General features: G+C 30.0%; 1 protein-coding gene across 1 annotated transcript; it reads left to right on the top strand.

The window, feature by feature from the left end:
* Positions 1-8,758: 8,758 nt before the first annotated feature.
* LOC134856314 (uncharacterized) lies at positions 8,759-15,755 on the top strand (the record flags this gene model as incomplete). Its single annotated transcript, XM_063872675.1, has 4 exons — positions 8,759-8,765; positions 9,484-9,669; positions 13,238-13,694; positions 15,635-15,755. Coding segments are annotated over exons 1-4 (771 nt in total), but the record flags the coding sequence as incomplete, so codon positions are not given.
* Positions 15,756-16,338: the final 583 nt, after the last annotated feature.

Raw genomic sequence — 16,338 nt, forward strand, 5'->3', positions numbered from 1 at the left:
GTTCTGAAACTTATTTCATCCAAAAAACAGTTTGAGGTAATTAACTTAACGATGTCCTTCATATAGATTGAGCTAATGACATGATTATCATCAGGGTTACGGAATATCTGTATGATTTTGCTTCTTGAGTTTCAGTTTTTTGTTGTCAGTTTTTAAAAATTTCTTTGTCATTTTTATCTTCAAATTAACAATCGTATCTTGTATTTTTGTTTACATTCTTTTCTCATAACAAAAAACTGCAAAAACTTTTTCGTCTTTTTAGGAAGAAATCTCAAAACTTCAGGTTGTTTTTTATTTTCTTCGCTTGAATATGTATATCAAATTTTCCTCCGTTCGATAAAACTTATGATCTATCCAAGTTGGTCTCAGTTGGCGCGTTAGTTTTCTTTTTAGACAGAAAATTGGCTTCTATCTTCTTGTTATTACGCGGAGAAGTGAAGGGACCTGGGAACATTGTGTTCCAAAAGAGTGTTTTCTGCATACTGGTTTGATTCGTTCCACCTTTGTCATTTTTTTCCGGTAACCGCTCTGTCCCAGTCACTTTCGAAATTATATATCAACTCATACCGCTCCTGAACTATAACAAGTTCTCCAAGTTATTATCTGTCATTGCTTGCTGTATACATCATTATCGGAAAAATGATATCGTACAGATTAGGACTAACCATATTTTCTCTAACTTTGAGGGTTCGTTTTCCAACATGTCTGAGAAAAACTGCACTGAAACTTCGTCTTGAATATCGGAATCAGTTATCACATCTTCTCCATAGGATAGATTGGACATGAATATCTTTTTTTTTTCAAATGCGAAACTCCAATTTCCTTAATCGAAATAAGTTAAGAAAAACATTCGGTTCCTTCCAAATTGTTTCAGTTTATAAGGTAAAACATTTTCTTAGCTGTTAACACGATTCAACTTGGACGAGTGGAGAATTTGTCAATTTTCCGAAAAAACAATTGGGAATATTCTAAATTTAATTAAAGAAAAAGTGTTCTAGTTTCACTACCAAGCAGTGAATGAAAAGTGACTTTTGCGTAGAAACGAAATGATGGAAATTGCGAGAAAAATCTCCCGAGGGTCCTATGGAAACTATGCTTTTTTTCAATGTACACTATGGTATTTTTCTTTGTATTTTTGTACATCATTTTCACGGGCAGCATTTTACAATTATGAAACATACTTGATTGACTGAATGGAATAGTTTTTTCAAGAGAATTTTTACTGTCCATCAGAGTTTCTTTCCTTATACAAAATCGCTAACGCAATTTATCAGTTCGACAGTGAGAGATGTAATTTACCCCCTGAAGCTCTGTCAAAAAAAAGAACTTGCTGTCAAATAGTCATGAGGTAGTCAGTCCACCAAAAACAATGATGATTAAATATCATACAGAAGTTATTTTAAAAGAAAAAAAAAATTCTCCTGTCAATTTTCTTAGGATAGCCCTGGGGACAATGAAAAAACTAAACATAAAGTGTCAAATTTTTAAAATCAAAAAGATTAAAATCGTGTCCTGTCATTTTTCTTCTGATATCCCGAGATGAAGAAAGGGTTGAAGGGTATGTAAGATTAAGCAGTACAACAACGATCACTCAAAATTTCGATTTAATAAAATAATTGCTTATCAATTTGGTAAAAAAATTCAAACGCTTATTTTTTAGAAAGAAAGAAATTTTCTATATAAAACGTTTTTTAAGTTTTTTCAATTTCTGTCGGTTTCATTTTCGAGTTTCATATATTCGATTTTTGATAAATTGAGAACATCAATTTTTTCTCAATCTTTTTTGTTTTGTTGAAGAAATCTTTCAACAATATTTTTTATGACGAAAATAAGATACATCTTAGTGTCGATTTTTGGAATTGTTTTTTATTTTTTCTCTATTTCGAAATTAGTTTTTCAAGATATTGTTCAGAAAGCAAAATTGTATTCTTTTTCGCTATGTCATTTTTCTACCATTTAATAGAGTAATATTTCGTGTAAATTTTGTTCTTCTAACAATTTTATTTTTGTATCAATTCAATATAGGATTTTTTGTTTTTTTCTGATCTCTTTCTCAAATTTTGAAATTTTCTGGGTTTTACATAGACTTTTCTCTGATATCTTTAATTGGAATTTTTTTTGGAGTTTTCAGTTTTAATATATTTTTTTCTGATGTCCTAAAATAAAATTCTCAAGTTTCGGATTTTTCTAGTTTTTATTTATTTATAATCTGATATCTTTTTCTGAAATCTTGAAATTTTCTGTTTTTTTCATAATTTTTCCTGATAACTCAAAAAAAATTATTTGAGAACTTTCTGTTTTTTTATCTATACATGTTTTCTGATATATTTTTCTCAAATTTTGGAATAAAGAGCAGATAAATTTTAATTACAAAGATAAAAGTCTTCTGACAAATTATATCCTGGGGGAAAAACAAAGGATTAAACAGGATGTAAAAGATAAGGTTAGAAGAGATGAAAATTTTAGTAGGAGCTAAAAATCTTTTTCTCAAGTTTTGAAATTTTTTGGAATTTTCATTTTTAATATAATTTTCTCTGATGTCTTTGAATAAAATTCTCAAGTTCGGATTTTTCTGGATTTTATTTATTTATAATCTGATATCTTTTTCTGAAATCTTGGAAATTTTCTTGTTTTTTTCATGTTTTTTTTTCTGATAACTCCAAAAAAATGATTTGAGAACTTTCTGTTTTTTTTATCTAAACATGTTTTCTGATAATTTTTTCTCAATTTTTGGAATAAAGAGCATATAATTTTTAATTACAAAGATAAAAGTCTTCTGACAAATTGTATCCTGGGAAAAAAAAGGGTTTAACCGGATGTATAAGATAAGGTTAGAAGGGATGAAAATTTTAGTAGGAGCTAAAATTTTTTCTCAAATTTTGAACTTTTCTTGGTTTTACATAGACTTTTTTCTGATATTTTAAAATGGATTTATTTGGAATTTTCAGTTTTTTATATAATTTTTTCTAATGTCTTTCAAAAAACTCTCAGGTTTTGGATTATTCTGGTTTTTATATAAAATTAATATAATCTGATATCTTTTTCTCAAATCTTGGAATTTTTTGTTGTTTACATATTATTTTTTTCTGATACCTCAAAAAAATTATTTGAGAGTTTTCTGTTTTTTTTTTTTAGATAAAGATGTTTTCTGTTATCTTTTTCTTAAAATTTGGAATAAATAGCATATAATTTTTTAATACAAAGATAAAAGTATTCTGACAATTTATATACTGGGAAAAAGAAAGGATTAAACATGATGTAAAAGAAAAGGTTAAAAGGGATGAAAATTTTAGTAGGAGCTGAAAACCTTCTCAAATTTTGAAATTTTCTGGGTTTTGCATAGACTTTTCCTGATATTTTAAAATGGAGTTATTTTGGAATTTTTAGTTTTTTATATAATTCGTTCTGATGTCTTTAAATAAAATTCTTAGGTTTTGGGTTATTCTGGTTTTTTATTTATATATAATCTGATATCTTTTTCTCAAACCTTGGAATTTTTTTTAAATAATTTTTTTCTGATGTTTCAAAATGAAATTCTCAAGCTTCCGATTTTTCTGGTTTCTATTTATTTATAATCTGATATCTTTTTCTCAGATCTTAGAATTTTCTGTTTTTTTCATAATTTCTTTCCTGATAACTCAAAAAAATGATTTGACAACTTTCTGTTTTTTATCTATATTTGTTTTCTGATATCTTTTTCTCAAATTTTGGAATAAAGAGCATATAAGTTTTTATTACAAAGATAAAAGTCTCCTGACAAATTATATCCCGGGGGAAAAACAAAGGATTAAACAGGATGTAAAAGATAAGGTTAGAAGGGATGAAAATTTTAGTAGGAGCAAATTTTTTTTTCTCCAATTTTGAACTTTTCTTGGTTTTACATAGACTTTTTTCTGATACTTTAAAATGGATTTATTTGGAATTTTCAGTTTTTTTTATAATTTTTTCTGATGTCTTTCAAAAAATTTTCAGGTTTTGGATTATTCTGGTTTTTATTTATATATAATCTGATATCTTTTTCTCAAATTTTGGAATTTTCTGTTTTTTTCATATATTTTTTCTGATAACTCAAAAAAATGATTTGAGAACTTTCTGTTTTTTATCTATATTTGTTTTCTGATATCTTTTTCTCAAATTTTGGAATAAAGAGCATATAAGTTTTTATTACAAAGATAAAAGTCTCCTGACAAATTATATCCCGGGGGAAAAACAAAGGATTAAACAGGATGTAAAAGATAAGGTTAGAAGGGATGAACATTTTAGTAGGAGCTAAATTTTTTTTCTCCAATTTTGAACTTTTCTTGGTTTTACATAGACTTTTTTCTGATACTTTAAAATGGATTTATTTGGAATTTTCAGTTTTTTTTATAATTTTTTCTGATGTCTAAAAAAATTCTCAGGTTACGGATTATTCTGGTTTTTTGTATATATATATATAATCTGATATCATTTTCTCAAAACTTGGAATTTTCTGTTTTTTACATATATTTTTTTCTGATACCTCAAATTCTGATATTTTAAATGGATTTTTTTGGATTTTTTAGTTTTAATATAATTTTTTCTGATGTCCTTAAAAAAAGTCTCAAATTTCGGATTTTTCTGGTTTTTTTTATATATAATCTTATATCTTTCTCTCAAATCTTGGAATTTTCTGTTTTTTACATGTTTTTTTCTGATAACTCAAAAAAAATTATTTGAGAACTTTCTGTTTTTTATCTACACATGTGTCTGATGTCTTTTTCTCAAATTTTGGAATAAAGAGCATATAATTTTTTATTACAAAGATAAAAGTCTTCTGACAAATTATATGCTGGAAAAAAGAAAGGATTAAGCAGGATGTAAAAGAAAAGGTTAAAAGGGATGAAAATATTATTAGAAGCTGAAAACCTTCTTCTCAAATTTTGAAATTTTCTGGGTTTTACATAGACTTTTTCCTGATATCTTAAAATGGAATTATTTTAGAATTTTTAGTTTTTTATATAATTTTTTCTGATGTCGTTAATTAAAATTCTCACGTTCTGGATTATTCTGGTTTTTTAATTATATGTAATCTGATATCTTTTTCTCAAATCTTGGAATTTTCTGTTTTTTACATGTATTTTTTTCTGATACCTCAAAAAAAATTATTTGAGAGTTTTCTGTTTTTTTTTTAGATAAAGATGTTTTCTGTTATCTTTTTCTCAAATTTTGGAATAAATAGCATATAATTTTTCAATACAAAGATAAAAGTCATCTGACAATTTATATACTGGGAAAAAGAAAGGATTAAACATGATGTAAAAGAAAAGGTTAAAAGGGATGAAAATATTAGTAGGAGCTGAAAACCTTCTTCTCAAATTTTGAAATTTTCTGTGTTTTACATAGACTTTTTCCTGATATCTTAAATGGAATTATTTTGGAATTTTTAGTTTTTTATATAATTCTTTCTGATGTCTTGAAATAAAATTCTCAGGTTTTGGATTATTCTGGTATTTTAATTATATATAATCTGATATATTTTTCTCAAATCTTGGAAATTTCGGTTTTTTAGATATATTTTTTTCTGATACTTGAATAAAAATTATTTGAGAATTTTCTGTTTTTTATGAAAACATGTTTTCTGATATCTTTTTCTCAAAAGTGGGATTTTTCTTTTTTAATAAATTTTTTTTTCTGATGACTTCAAATAAAATTCAAGTTTCGGATTTTTCAGGTTTTTATTTATTTATAATCTGATATCTTTCTCTCAAATCTTGGAATTTTCCGTTTTTAACATGTTTTTTTTTCTGACAACTCAAAAAAATATTTTGGAACTTTGTTTTTTTTATCTATACATGTTTTCTGATATCTTTTTCTCAAATTTTGGAATAAAGAGCATATAATTTGTTATTACAAAGATAAAAGTCTTCTGACAAATTATATCCTGGGGAAAACAAAGGATTAAACAGGATGTAAAAGTTAAGCTTAGAAGTGATGAAAATTTTAGTAGGAGCTTAAAATCTTTTTCTCAAATTTTCCGGGTTTTACATAGACTTTTTTCTGATATCTTAAAATGGAATTATTTTGAAATTTTCAGTTTTTTATATAATTTTTTCTGATGTCTTTTAAAAGACTTTTCAGGTTTCGGATTGTTGTGGTTTTTTATATATATATAATCTGATATCTTTTTCTCAAGTTTTGGAATTTTTTGTTTTTTACATATTTTTTTTTCTGATACCTCAGAAAGAAATTTTTGAGAGTTTTGTTTTTTTTTAGATAAAGATGTTTTCTGATATCTTTTGCTCAAATTTTGGAATTTTCTATTTTTTACATCTATTTTTTTGATACTTCAAAAAAATTGTTTGAGAATTTTCTTTTTTTTTATCTATACATGTTTTCTGATATCCTCTTCTCAAATTTTGGAATAAAGGGTATATAATTTTTTATTACAAAGATAAAAGTCTTCTGACAAATTATATCCTGGGGGAAAACAAAGGATTAAACAGGATGTAAAAGATAAGGTTAGAAGGGATGAAAATTTTAGTAGGAGCTAAAATTGTTTCTCAAATTTTGAACTTTTCTTGGTTTTACATAGACTTTTTTCTGATATTTTAAAATGGATTTATTTGGAATTTTCAGTTTTTTTTTTATAATTTTTTCTGATGTCTTTCAAAAAATTTTCAGGTTTTGGATTATTCTGGTTTTTATTTATATATAATCTGATATCTTTTTCTCAAATTTTGGAATTTTCTGTTTTTTTCATATATTTTTTCTGATACTTCAAAAAAAATTATTTGAGAATTTTTTGTTTTTTATATATACATGTTTTCTGATATCTTTTTCTCAAAAGTGGGAATTTTTTATTTTAATAATTTTTTTTCTGATATCTTTGAGATAAATTACTTCAAGTGAAAAAAAGTTATCTGATAATATTTTATTCCCCCTCAGCGATTTCATAAAGTTATCCTCTTTAATAACAATTGACGAAATTGTCCCCAATGATTCCGGTCATATACCCCTAAAAATCAACTCAAGTGAAAAAATTAATCTGATAAGATATTTATTACGACCCCCGAGAAAAAAAAAAGATTAGGCTAATTGAGTAACATAGTCACGCGACCTTGACAGGTTGACCTTTCTCCGAAAACAGGCTTGACCTCTTGTTGCGCTATACTACTAATAGGTCTTGCAGATTTTTTTTCAGGAAAAGTGTTAAAAGTCTCTAATATCTACAGACGTGCATTCAACATTTTGATCCATTTATGAATGCTTTTAAGTATATATGCACTTTTTCAGTTATTGCTGAAAGTGACGTAAATAGCACTCTCCAAATACAAACGTGGAAATGGCGCAAAAAAAACTTGAACGATTTCTTGTTTCGAAAGTGGAATTTAATTTTTGTATTTCCAGCGGAATAAAAATTTTACATGTTGATTCAGTTTTCTCAAGTTGAGTTAATGTTATCAAAAAGGCGCTAATGATAAATCGTTATTGAAATTCAAAGAGCTTAAAGGGTGTCTATTTTTTTCTTTGAAATTCGAAATATGAGATGTTTTTTTAAATATTTACTTGCGTTTATTACTCTTTTCCAATCTTCGATTGGCTCTGTTGATTAAGAATCAATTAACGACTTTTCCGTGTTTGACCTTTGCTCCTTAAGTTTAATTAAAATTCTGTAGCTCAATGGAAAGTAAATTACGTTCTCAAAAAACAAATCAGTCTTTTTTTTCCTTGCGCTCATTAACACTTTTTCAACTCTCTGCTGGCTATGCTTTCTTGAGGTTAGACCCACGATTTGTTTTAGTTTAATTCAAATTCAAGGAAATTTGCGGTCTCCAATAACTAATAATTAAGTTTGACGTACGTGTGAAGATATTTAGGCCATGTGCTTTTTTCAAGAAGAAAATGTGATTACGGACAAATTTGAATTTCGTGGTTGGACTTTTGATAAATTTGTGAGTTGAATTCAATTCATTGCTAGGAGTTAAGCAAATTACACTCTCCAAGAAGAAAAAAAGTGCAACTGTCTGGCGAAAATGTGACTGAATTTTAAGTTTCTTTGACTTTTTAGTTTTTAGATTTGCCAGCGGAATAAACAATTTATTGACAACGAGATTAAATACGATGTACTTAAACGTGAAAATTGAAAGTTGTTCAAAAAACATCATTTTTTTGCGGTTTTCTAAGTATTTGACTTTTTTTACCTTACTGTTGGCTATGCTGCGGCTTTTTTGAACTTAGACTGATGCAAAATGAACGTAATAAAATGCTTTGAATTATGTTTATTCTAACGATAGGTTCTAGTGGGAATTTTTTGCGATTTTTGCCCCTTCTCTCCGTCATTTGTGTTTTGTCAAAGTTCTTAAGCAATTAAATTTTGTTTACGCTGGCGATCATCAAGCGTTATCAAATGGGAACAATGGCTTTTTTCATTAAAACGTGGTAAACAAAATCTCTATCTTTTCCTTCCGTAGAAGTCTTTCGTCATCCCTGTTAGTTCGTAAACTCTGCCATATTGTCATTTTGGTCTTTCAAACCAACAGGCCTTTTTTTATTATATCGGCATTATTGATTCTCGTTCTATTCAATTTTTTTTATTGGCTTTAATTTCAATAACTGCTGTTTGAAGTATTTTCTGTTTTTCTGTTCCCCAGTTTTTCTGGCTTAACACGATTCGACTTTACTGGTTTAAGCTTAGTAGCCTCATTTGAAAAGTTTCTTGTGCGTTTTGAGCGGGGTTCTTTTTCTTAGACTTTTTTTGATTTCCGCGCATAATCTGGTAACACAACTAATTTTCGGAATGACTCGTGAGATATCATATTAAAGCCCTTTCAGTCGTGATTCGAATGACCGTTAACAATTTTCAATAAGTTGTCCCAATGATTAAAGAGAAAACCGGTTTTAAGAGATTAATTTGAAGCTTCCTTGGCAAAAAAAAATAAATTTCAAAGTGATTGTGCAAAAGAATTCGAAAATTTATTAGGAAGTTAATTTTCCTTCCCTAAAACCTACAGGATTGAATAGTTCTCTCATCCCACCACGCAAAAAAGAGACACTTATATGAAGATATGTGTTTTTGTAAGAATGTGGTCAGAACGTTGTGCCTCTTGCACATCAACCGGCTATTCTTGTTTGATTTCAAATTGTGAGAGAAAATAGATTGGCCGTGATTAATTTTAAGAAAAAAATGTTTTCAATTTTGTTTGAAAAAGGGAAATGTTTTTTTTTAAAGTCGCCAGTAGTTAGTTTTTATCAATAATGTGAATTATTTAAAGGTTTTTCAATTTCAATGATAAATTTTTGATTTCTTTCGTTGTTTTTCGTGTATAATAATAGTTTACCGCTGTCTGGTGCTATGTTTTCTCCTAATTTTTGATTATGAATTAATGTTTATTTCATTTTTTCTACCGTTGTTTTTGTCATTTTCCCGAAGCATTTGCTCAATCTCTCAGATAGTAATATTTCATGTGTTCTAAACTATTGTGATGATCGCTGTAACGAAGTTATGTTTGTGTCTGTGTTTAGAACTGGATGGCGGTAATGGTCTCAGCCAGTCTCTGAATTTAACCTCAACTGGCAGTACTCCCGGGGGGTCAATATCTGGCTCACCTCATCACAACAGATCCAATCTTAGCAGTAGTAGACAACAACACCAGCAGATGATGTCCAATAGTGGAAGTTTCCCTAAGTCAGCAACTATTACATCACAGGGTTAGTTTGACTTGAGTTAGTCGGCGATCGGTGAGTCACCTCTAAAATGAGAGATTTAAATGATGATGTTGATGAAAACCGATATACTGTTTGGGAAAAATAAACAATCTCGGGCTTAAAAAATATGTAAGTTGCTAAGTTTTGGCAACATAACCCAATTAGGAAAACGAATTTAGACGAATGCTAACATAAAGAGCAAAAATTTATGACCATGAGTATTTTTTAAGACCATAAGTACGATAGTTTTTCAAAAAACTTTACATTCAAAATCGGAATTTGTTCAGAGATGGTTGAATTCTTATAAAGTTGGTGTGAAGGAGAGCTGGAAGGTGTAATTTTATACGATCCATTTCGAAGATTTCATAACTAAGCTTGTAGCGATCGGTGTTTGTTAGCGATTTTGTCGTTTTTAAAGCGTCTCAGTTCATTTGTTGTTTTCATAACATTCAGAAAATTGCTTAAAGCAATCGATCTTGCAATTAGTTTTGACAGAAATGTATTCTTAAGAGTCGATGAACGTAGTTCAGACTCTTATCTAGGTCGTGGTGATTATTCAAAAGTGATATTTTTTCGAAAAGTTTTAAATGCTCTTATAACAAAAGAAATGCGTTCATACTTATAAATGCACATATGAATGCCCGTGACCATCCATTTCAACCCCAGACACTTCCGGTCCAAAAACGCAGTCATTTTCACCCCAAAATCAGTCATGTCCGGAGCTGACTGCTTTTGGGGAGGAATGACTGGAGGGGAAGTGACTGGGCCAGAAATGACTGGGAGTTATGAATTCCTTTAGGAACATATGCGTTTTTTCAGTTCGATTCAAGTTCATTTGCTAGAAGGTAGGCAAAATTCACTCTCCGACTATAGAACCTGAAATGGCGCAATAAATATGATCGATTTTTTGTTTCGAATTTGGATTTTAATGTTGAGATTTTCCAGCGGAATAAATACTCAAATTGGGTAATTTTATCAAAAAAGCGCCAACTTTAAATTGCTGTTGAAATTCAAAGAGCTTTAAAGCCATTTTTTTTTTTTGAAATTAGAAAGCTTTTTCAAAAAACCAGTCAGTTTTTTTGTTTCTTTGCGTTCATTGACTCTTTTCCAACTGTCTGTTGGCTATGTTTTTGTCGTTTTAATCTTAATTCAAAATTGTGTTGACTGAAAAGATAGGCAAGATATGTCGCTTTGAAACTTTGGTGGGCGATGTGAATTCAGCGCCCGCGACTGCCGTTTTTTTGTGTGTTTTCGTCTAAATCAAATCCTCCAAAGCAGAAAAAACTTCCAATGAATTACGTCTTGAAGTTTTCCGACTGATCAGCTTTTGTCTCAGTTTTTTCAGCAAACTTAGGATCTTTCGTTTTCCCTCTACCTTCGATTTTTTTTACTTTTAATTTCTTTTTCACATTGTCTGATTGTTACAAAAATAAACATGCAGACTAATTAGGCCATGACAAACGTAAGTCCTTTGATCACTCTTGTAACTCTTGTTTTTAGAGAAAATTGGTATCTTGATTAAGAGTCAATGAACGTGGCAATAATTTTGTGCATTGAATCATATATAGCTCTGATGATTTTTGTTTTAGTATAAAAGAGCGAAGTGATTTTCACTAGTATAGATCTTGTAAAGATAAAGTTCACGCTTAAATTTGGTTTTTCGCGTCTTGAATTTTTAATTTTAGCGTCATTTGATTTTCTTTGTTGAAGCGAAGGCAAACCCCCACTATCGAAAAGCAAAATGATCGAAAAGCAAAAAGCAAAAACGTGATCGAAAAGCAAAAACGTGATCGACTTCTAGTTTCGAAGGTGGAATTTGATTTTCAGATTTACCAGCGGAATGAATTTACCTGTTGATCCAATTTTGTCAAAATGTGCTAATTGTGGCAAAAAAAAGTATCTGTCAATAATTGTTCTGTGAATTCAAAAAGTTTGATGGCCACTTCTTTATTTGAATTTTGAAAATTGAGACTTTTTCCAAACATGTCAGTATTTTTTCTCTGTTTACTTGCAATCATTGACTATTTGCCAACTTTCTGTTGGCTACGTTTACACAAGCAAAATCTTGTTGCGACGGAAAGATTGTTGCGATAAAATGTGTTCATTTTGATCAATAACCATTATCAAGCTTTTAAGTACAGCCTATTAAGCGTTGACTGTACTTAGCATTGACTGTACTTAAACAAGCTATTTAGTACAGCCAATGCTAGCGACGATAATAACACAGACTATTATATTACAAATAGCACTTCTGCTTCCCGGCATCATGGATCTGTAGCGTAGGGAAGGCGACCAGTGACAAAATAAGAGGGTTCGAACCTGGACAGGGTCGGATGTTTCTAATGAACTTTTTCGTGTACTAGTTAAAATGCATCCGCTCCATAAATTGAGGCATGTTAGTTGTATATTTCTTTTTTTTTCAAATTGATTGGTACTGCTAATACGTCATAATAAGCTTGCGTCACTTAGCAATTATGTAGACTCATAATTTGCGTGCGTCTCTTAAGCAATTTTGTGGACTCAAGTTTATCTCATTCAGTTTTTCCCAGTAGCGTTATAGGTCATGTTTTTGCTTGTGTATGCGAAGTGCAACTTCGCCTATGTGTTTCTTAAATAAAGTAAGTATTTGTTTTCTGCTTACTTGCGTTCATGACTCTTTTCCAAATGTATAGTGACCGCTTTTTTCTGCAAAAAATCTTAAAACGCTCTTATAACCACCGAGTGCGTTTAAGAGTAAGGAACGTAGTGAGTACTATTATATAGGTCTAGCTGATTTTTTGTTTGTTTTTTTTCGCTGTTTGATTTGAGTTTTCTTTTTAAGTTCAGTGCATTTCCATTGTTTAAAGGAAGGCAAACTCCAATATCGAACAGCAAAAGTGTAAAGGTCACGAAACATGTGATGGACTTCAAATTTCGAAAATGAAAATTAGTTATCAGATTTCCCAGGGAAATAGAAGTTTTACCTATTGATCCAGTTTTCTCAAATTGGGTTAATTTTATCAAAAAAGTGTTCATAATAAATTGCTCTACAAATTCAAAGAGCTTTAAGGCCATCTATTTTTTTCTTCGAAATTCAAAAGTTAAAGGTTTTTGAAAAAACAAGTCAGTTTTTTCAGTTTCCTTGTGTTCGTTACTCTTTTCCAACAGTCAGTTGGCTATGTTTATACATATTAATGCATTTATGAATAAATTAGGAGTAGATGTTCTTTTTGAGTTGAACTGAAATACATCAGCTAAAAATGAGATAAATTACGCTCTCTAATTACGCAAGACAAAATAGCGCGAAAAAACATAAACGAAAGAACGTAAACGACTAAATTTTTTAGAATTCTCAGCGTAATAAAGAAATCACCCATTTTTTTAAATTGAATTATTTTTTACGAAAAAGTGTCAATCACAAATTGTTCTAGAAGTTCAAAGAGTTTTAAAGGCCATCTGTTTCTTTTAAAATTGGAAAGTTGAGGATTTATCTAAAAAAAACAAGTCAGTACATTCTTTTGTTTGCTCGCGTGACTCTTTTCCAACTGTCTTATGGCTATGTTTTCTATATAGATTTGATATTTGCCTGTAGATTTCTTCATGGACAATCTCAGTAGCAATAGTCTAGAGTGCAGTAGCAACAATAGCCCCACCCTTCAATCAAGCCACGCCCCTAATCAGAAGTGTTCATCAAAGCAGACGACTAGTACTCAATCAAACAACTCAAACTCACCTTTACTGCTATCCCAGTTCAGAACAATCAGCCAATCACAGCACAGTAGCTCCAAAGACCAATCAGTGTCGCCCTCTCATTTGTCGAATAGCTACACTAATCATGGCACGCCTCTACAATCAGGAAATATATTCATGAACAGTAGTTGTAATAGCAGTAATACAAATACAATCAGTAGTTTAGCGGCCAATGAAGTTATTCAGTCGAGGCGGTTTGCGTTCAAAGAGAAGAAAATGCACAGCGTGAACGGACATGAGTTCGTCTCGCATTTCTTCAAGAATCTAACATTCTGCAGTTTCTGCTCAGACTTTTTATGGTAATTAATTTGAAGTGTTGAAAGAATTGATTTGATCTCGTTTTTGTTCTTCCCGGCGAAAGTTCTTTCAACGCCTTAGGGATTTTTTTTTCATTTTTTGAAATTTATTCTTAGTGGGAATATGCCTAATTTCTGGGATTTTTAGAGACTCTCGTCTCACCACGAAAAGCAAATTTGAACACGTCACAATTTGAAAAAAGAAACTGGTGAAATTTTTTGTGCAACCGACTCTTTGTTTTTTTTTTTGTGTTTTTACTCTAACGCGCTTTAGCGAGCACATTTTAAGAGTACGACTATTCTTTTTCCAACTTAAGTAGCAAATATTGGTATCTCTTTTAGTACAGCTTTACGGCTTTTTGATAGCTTATGCGCTGACACTGGTTACTATTTAGTTAACCCAGTTGATGCATTTTCATTCATCAAATGAACAGAAAAAAAGCTATTTGTTTCAAACAACAGTAAAATAATATAAACTTGATTTCAGAAATTTTCCTACTCGATGTTTCTCGCAATGTTTTTGAAATGCATAATTTTTACATATTTTTGTTTTATGCTTTCCCATTTATTACATGCAAATTTAATATGGATGCCCAATTTAATATATCGAGTTTTTACATGGAAAATTGTGTCTATTTGTATTTGGTGACACTTGAATCGCATTGGCAATTTCTTAGCATATGTAGCTGCTTTATTTGAGGTAAGTGTTAGCAGATTGTCAATCAGTGCTCGTTGCGCAGATGCGCGGGCATAGTACTCTAAATCTTTTCGTCCTGGGATCGATTCCGTAACATAAAAGTTTTATTTTTCGATGCTTTTTTAAACTTTTTTCTTATTCACTTTTTTGAGCTGATTTTCTGTCGTTTTCTCGCTAGTGTTTGGCAGGGTTGGCATGTTATTTAACATTGTTATTTAACATTGAATTTAACTTACAGTGTTATATATAATTTCTAACAGTGATGTGAGCTATTTCTTAGAAATATGAGTAATTCTTAGAAAAACACAACGCAACTATACTGCATGCTTGTTCCGAAACGATTGTAACGAATCCTGAACGGATGAAAAAAAAATTTCAAACCAATTGCAGTTTCACTTGACAAACTACAGAGCGAAAAATCTCACCTGACGTATGGGAAGCTTCGTGCTCAACTCGGCGTTGAGAAAGCCGGAAAGTTGGCGTTTCTGTTCAAGAAACTCAACTCTTGTTGATATGTTAATTTAATTAACAATTTAACAAATATAACATGTTTTTTTTCGATAAATAACAGTTAGTTTGTTATTTTTGTTTTTAACTTACATTTTGCCAACCCTGGCGTTTGGGAACCGCAACTTTGCCTGTGTTGATTTTGCAAAGTTTTCCCACAAATAATGAAGAAACGATATACTATATTAAATCCCTTTTAGAAGTATTTGTAGAAGGATAAGCCATGAAACTGTAGTATTTTTTGTGAAGTATTTTTTGCGCCATTTTTAGAATAAAAACTTAATAAATCAAAACAGTTTCTGCAAAAAAAAATTTTTTAGTTCTTTTTTTTTCGATAAAACCGTTGCTCGATTTGCATTTTTCACTGTGATTGTTAGATATACCTAAATTGTCAGATATACCTTAAGTTTTCTTCAGATCCTTTCATCACACCACGCACAAAACATAACACTAATTTGAAAATAAAGAAAAAACTTTTTATATATTTTTTTAAATTCAGTTTTCTCAAACTGATATTTTTCAGAAACTTTTGTCATTCATTTCGAGCTTTCTTGAAATCAAAGAGCTTCAAAGTGATGATTTTTTGTAGTGAGAATTGAAAAATGAATTGGTTTCTTTGAAATCTAATTATTACTTTTTTTCTGTTGTTTATTGACGATGCTAATAGCATTCTAAAATTAACTTTAAAATTTATTAATTAAGTTAACTCCGTAAGAAATAAAACTCGTGTGGTTTGCAGGGGTCTGTTGAGTCATCAGGGCTACAGGTGTGTGCAGTGTACTCTGGTCGTGCATAAAAAGTGTCACCTCAAAGTACTCACACAATGTCCAGGCAGTTTACACAACACGCCCACTGCACAGGTAAGCAGAAAAACAACAGCGAGAAATACAGACAACAACAGTACAACAAAACATATAGAGACGAATAAAAAGTTAGGTTTTGACATGTTATTTTTTAAAGTAAGTTGAACAAATACGAGAACAACAGCGGGAAATACAGAAGTACAACAAAACATATAGAGACGAATAAAAAGTTAGGTTTTGACAAGTTATTTTTGAAAGTAAGTTGAAGAAATACGAGAACAACAGCGAGAAATACAGAAGTACAACAAAACATATAGAGACGAATAAAAAGTTAGGTTTTGACATGTTATTTTTTAAAGTAAGTTGAACAAATACGAGAACAACAGCGGGAAATACAGAAGTACAACAAAACATATAGAGACGAATAAAAAGTTAGGTTTTGACAAGTTATTTTTGAAAGTAAGTTGAAGAAATACGAGATGTGGAAGCTTAGTTTTGGTCATAGAAATTCCTTGAATTTTTTATATTGACTCCCACGTCAGCTTAAGCAGAGGCAGATTTATAATTTTCTTGAGTTGAGCGCAACTTCAAAAATAAAAAAAATGTCGAACGAATTGATTGACTGAGCGCTCCTAAATCA

This window comes from Symsagittifera roscoffensis, unplaced genomic scaffold, assembly GCF_963678635.1.
Source record: "Symsagittifera roscoffensis unplaced genomic scaffold, txSymRosc1.1 SCAFFOLD_903, whole genome shotgun sequence".
NCBI classification, from domain to species: Eukaryota; Metazoa; Xenacoelomorpha; order Acoela; family Convolutidae; genus Symsagittifera; species Symsagittifera roscoffensis.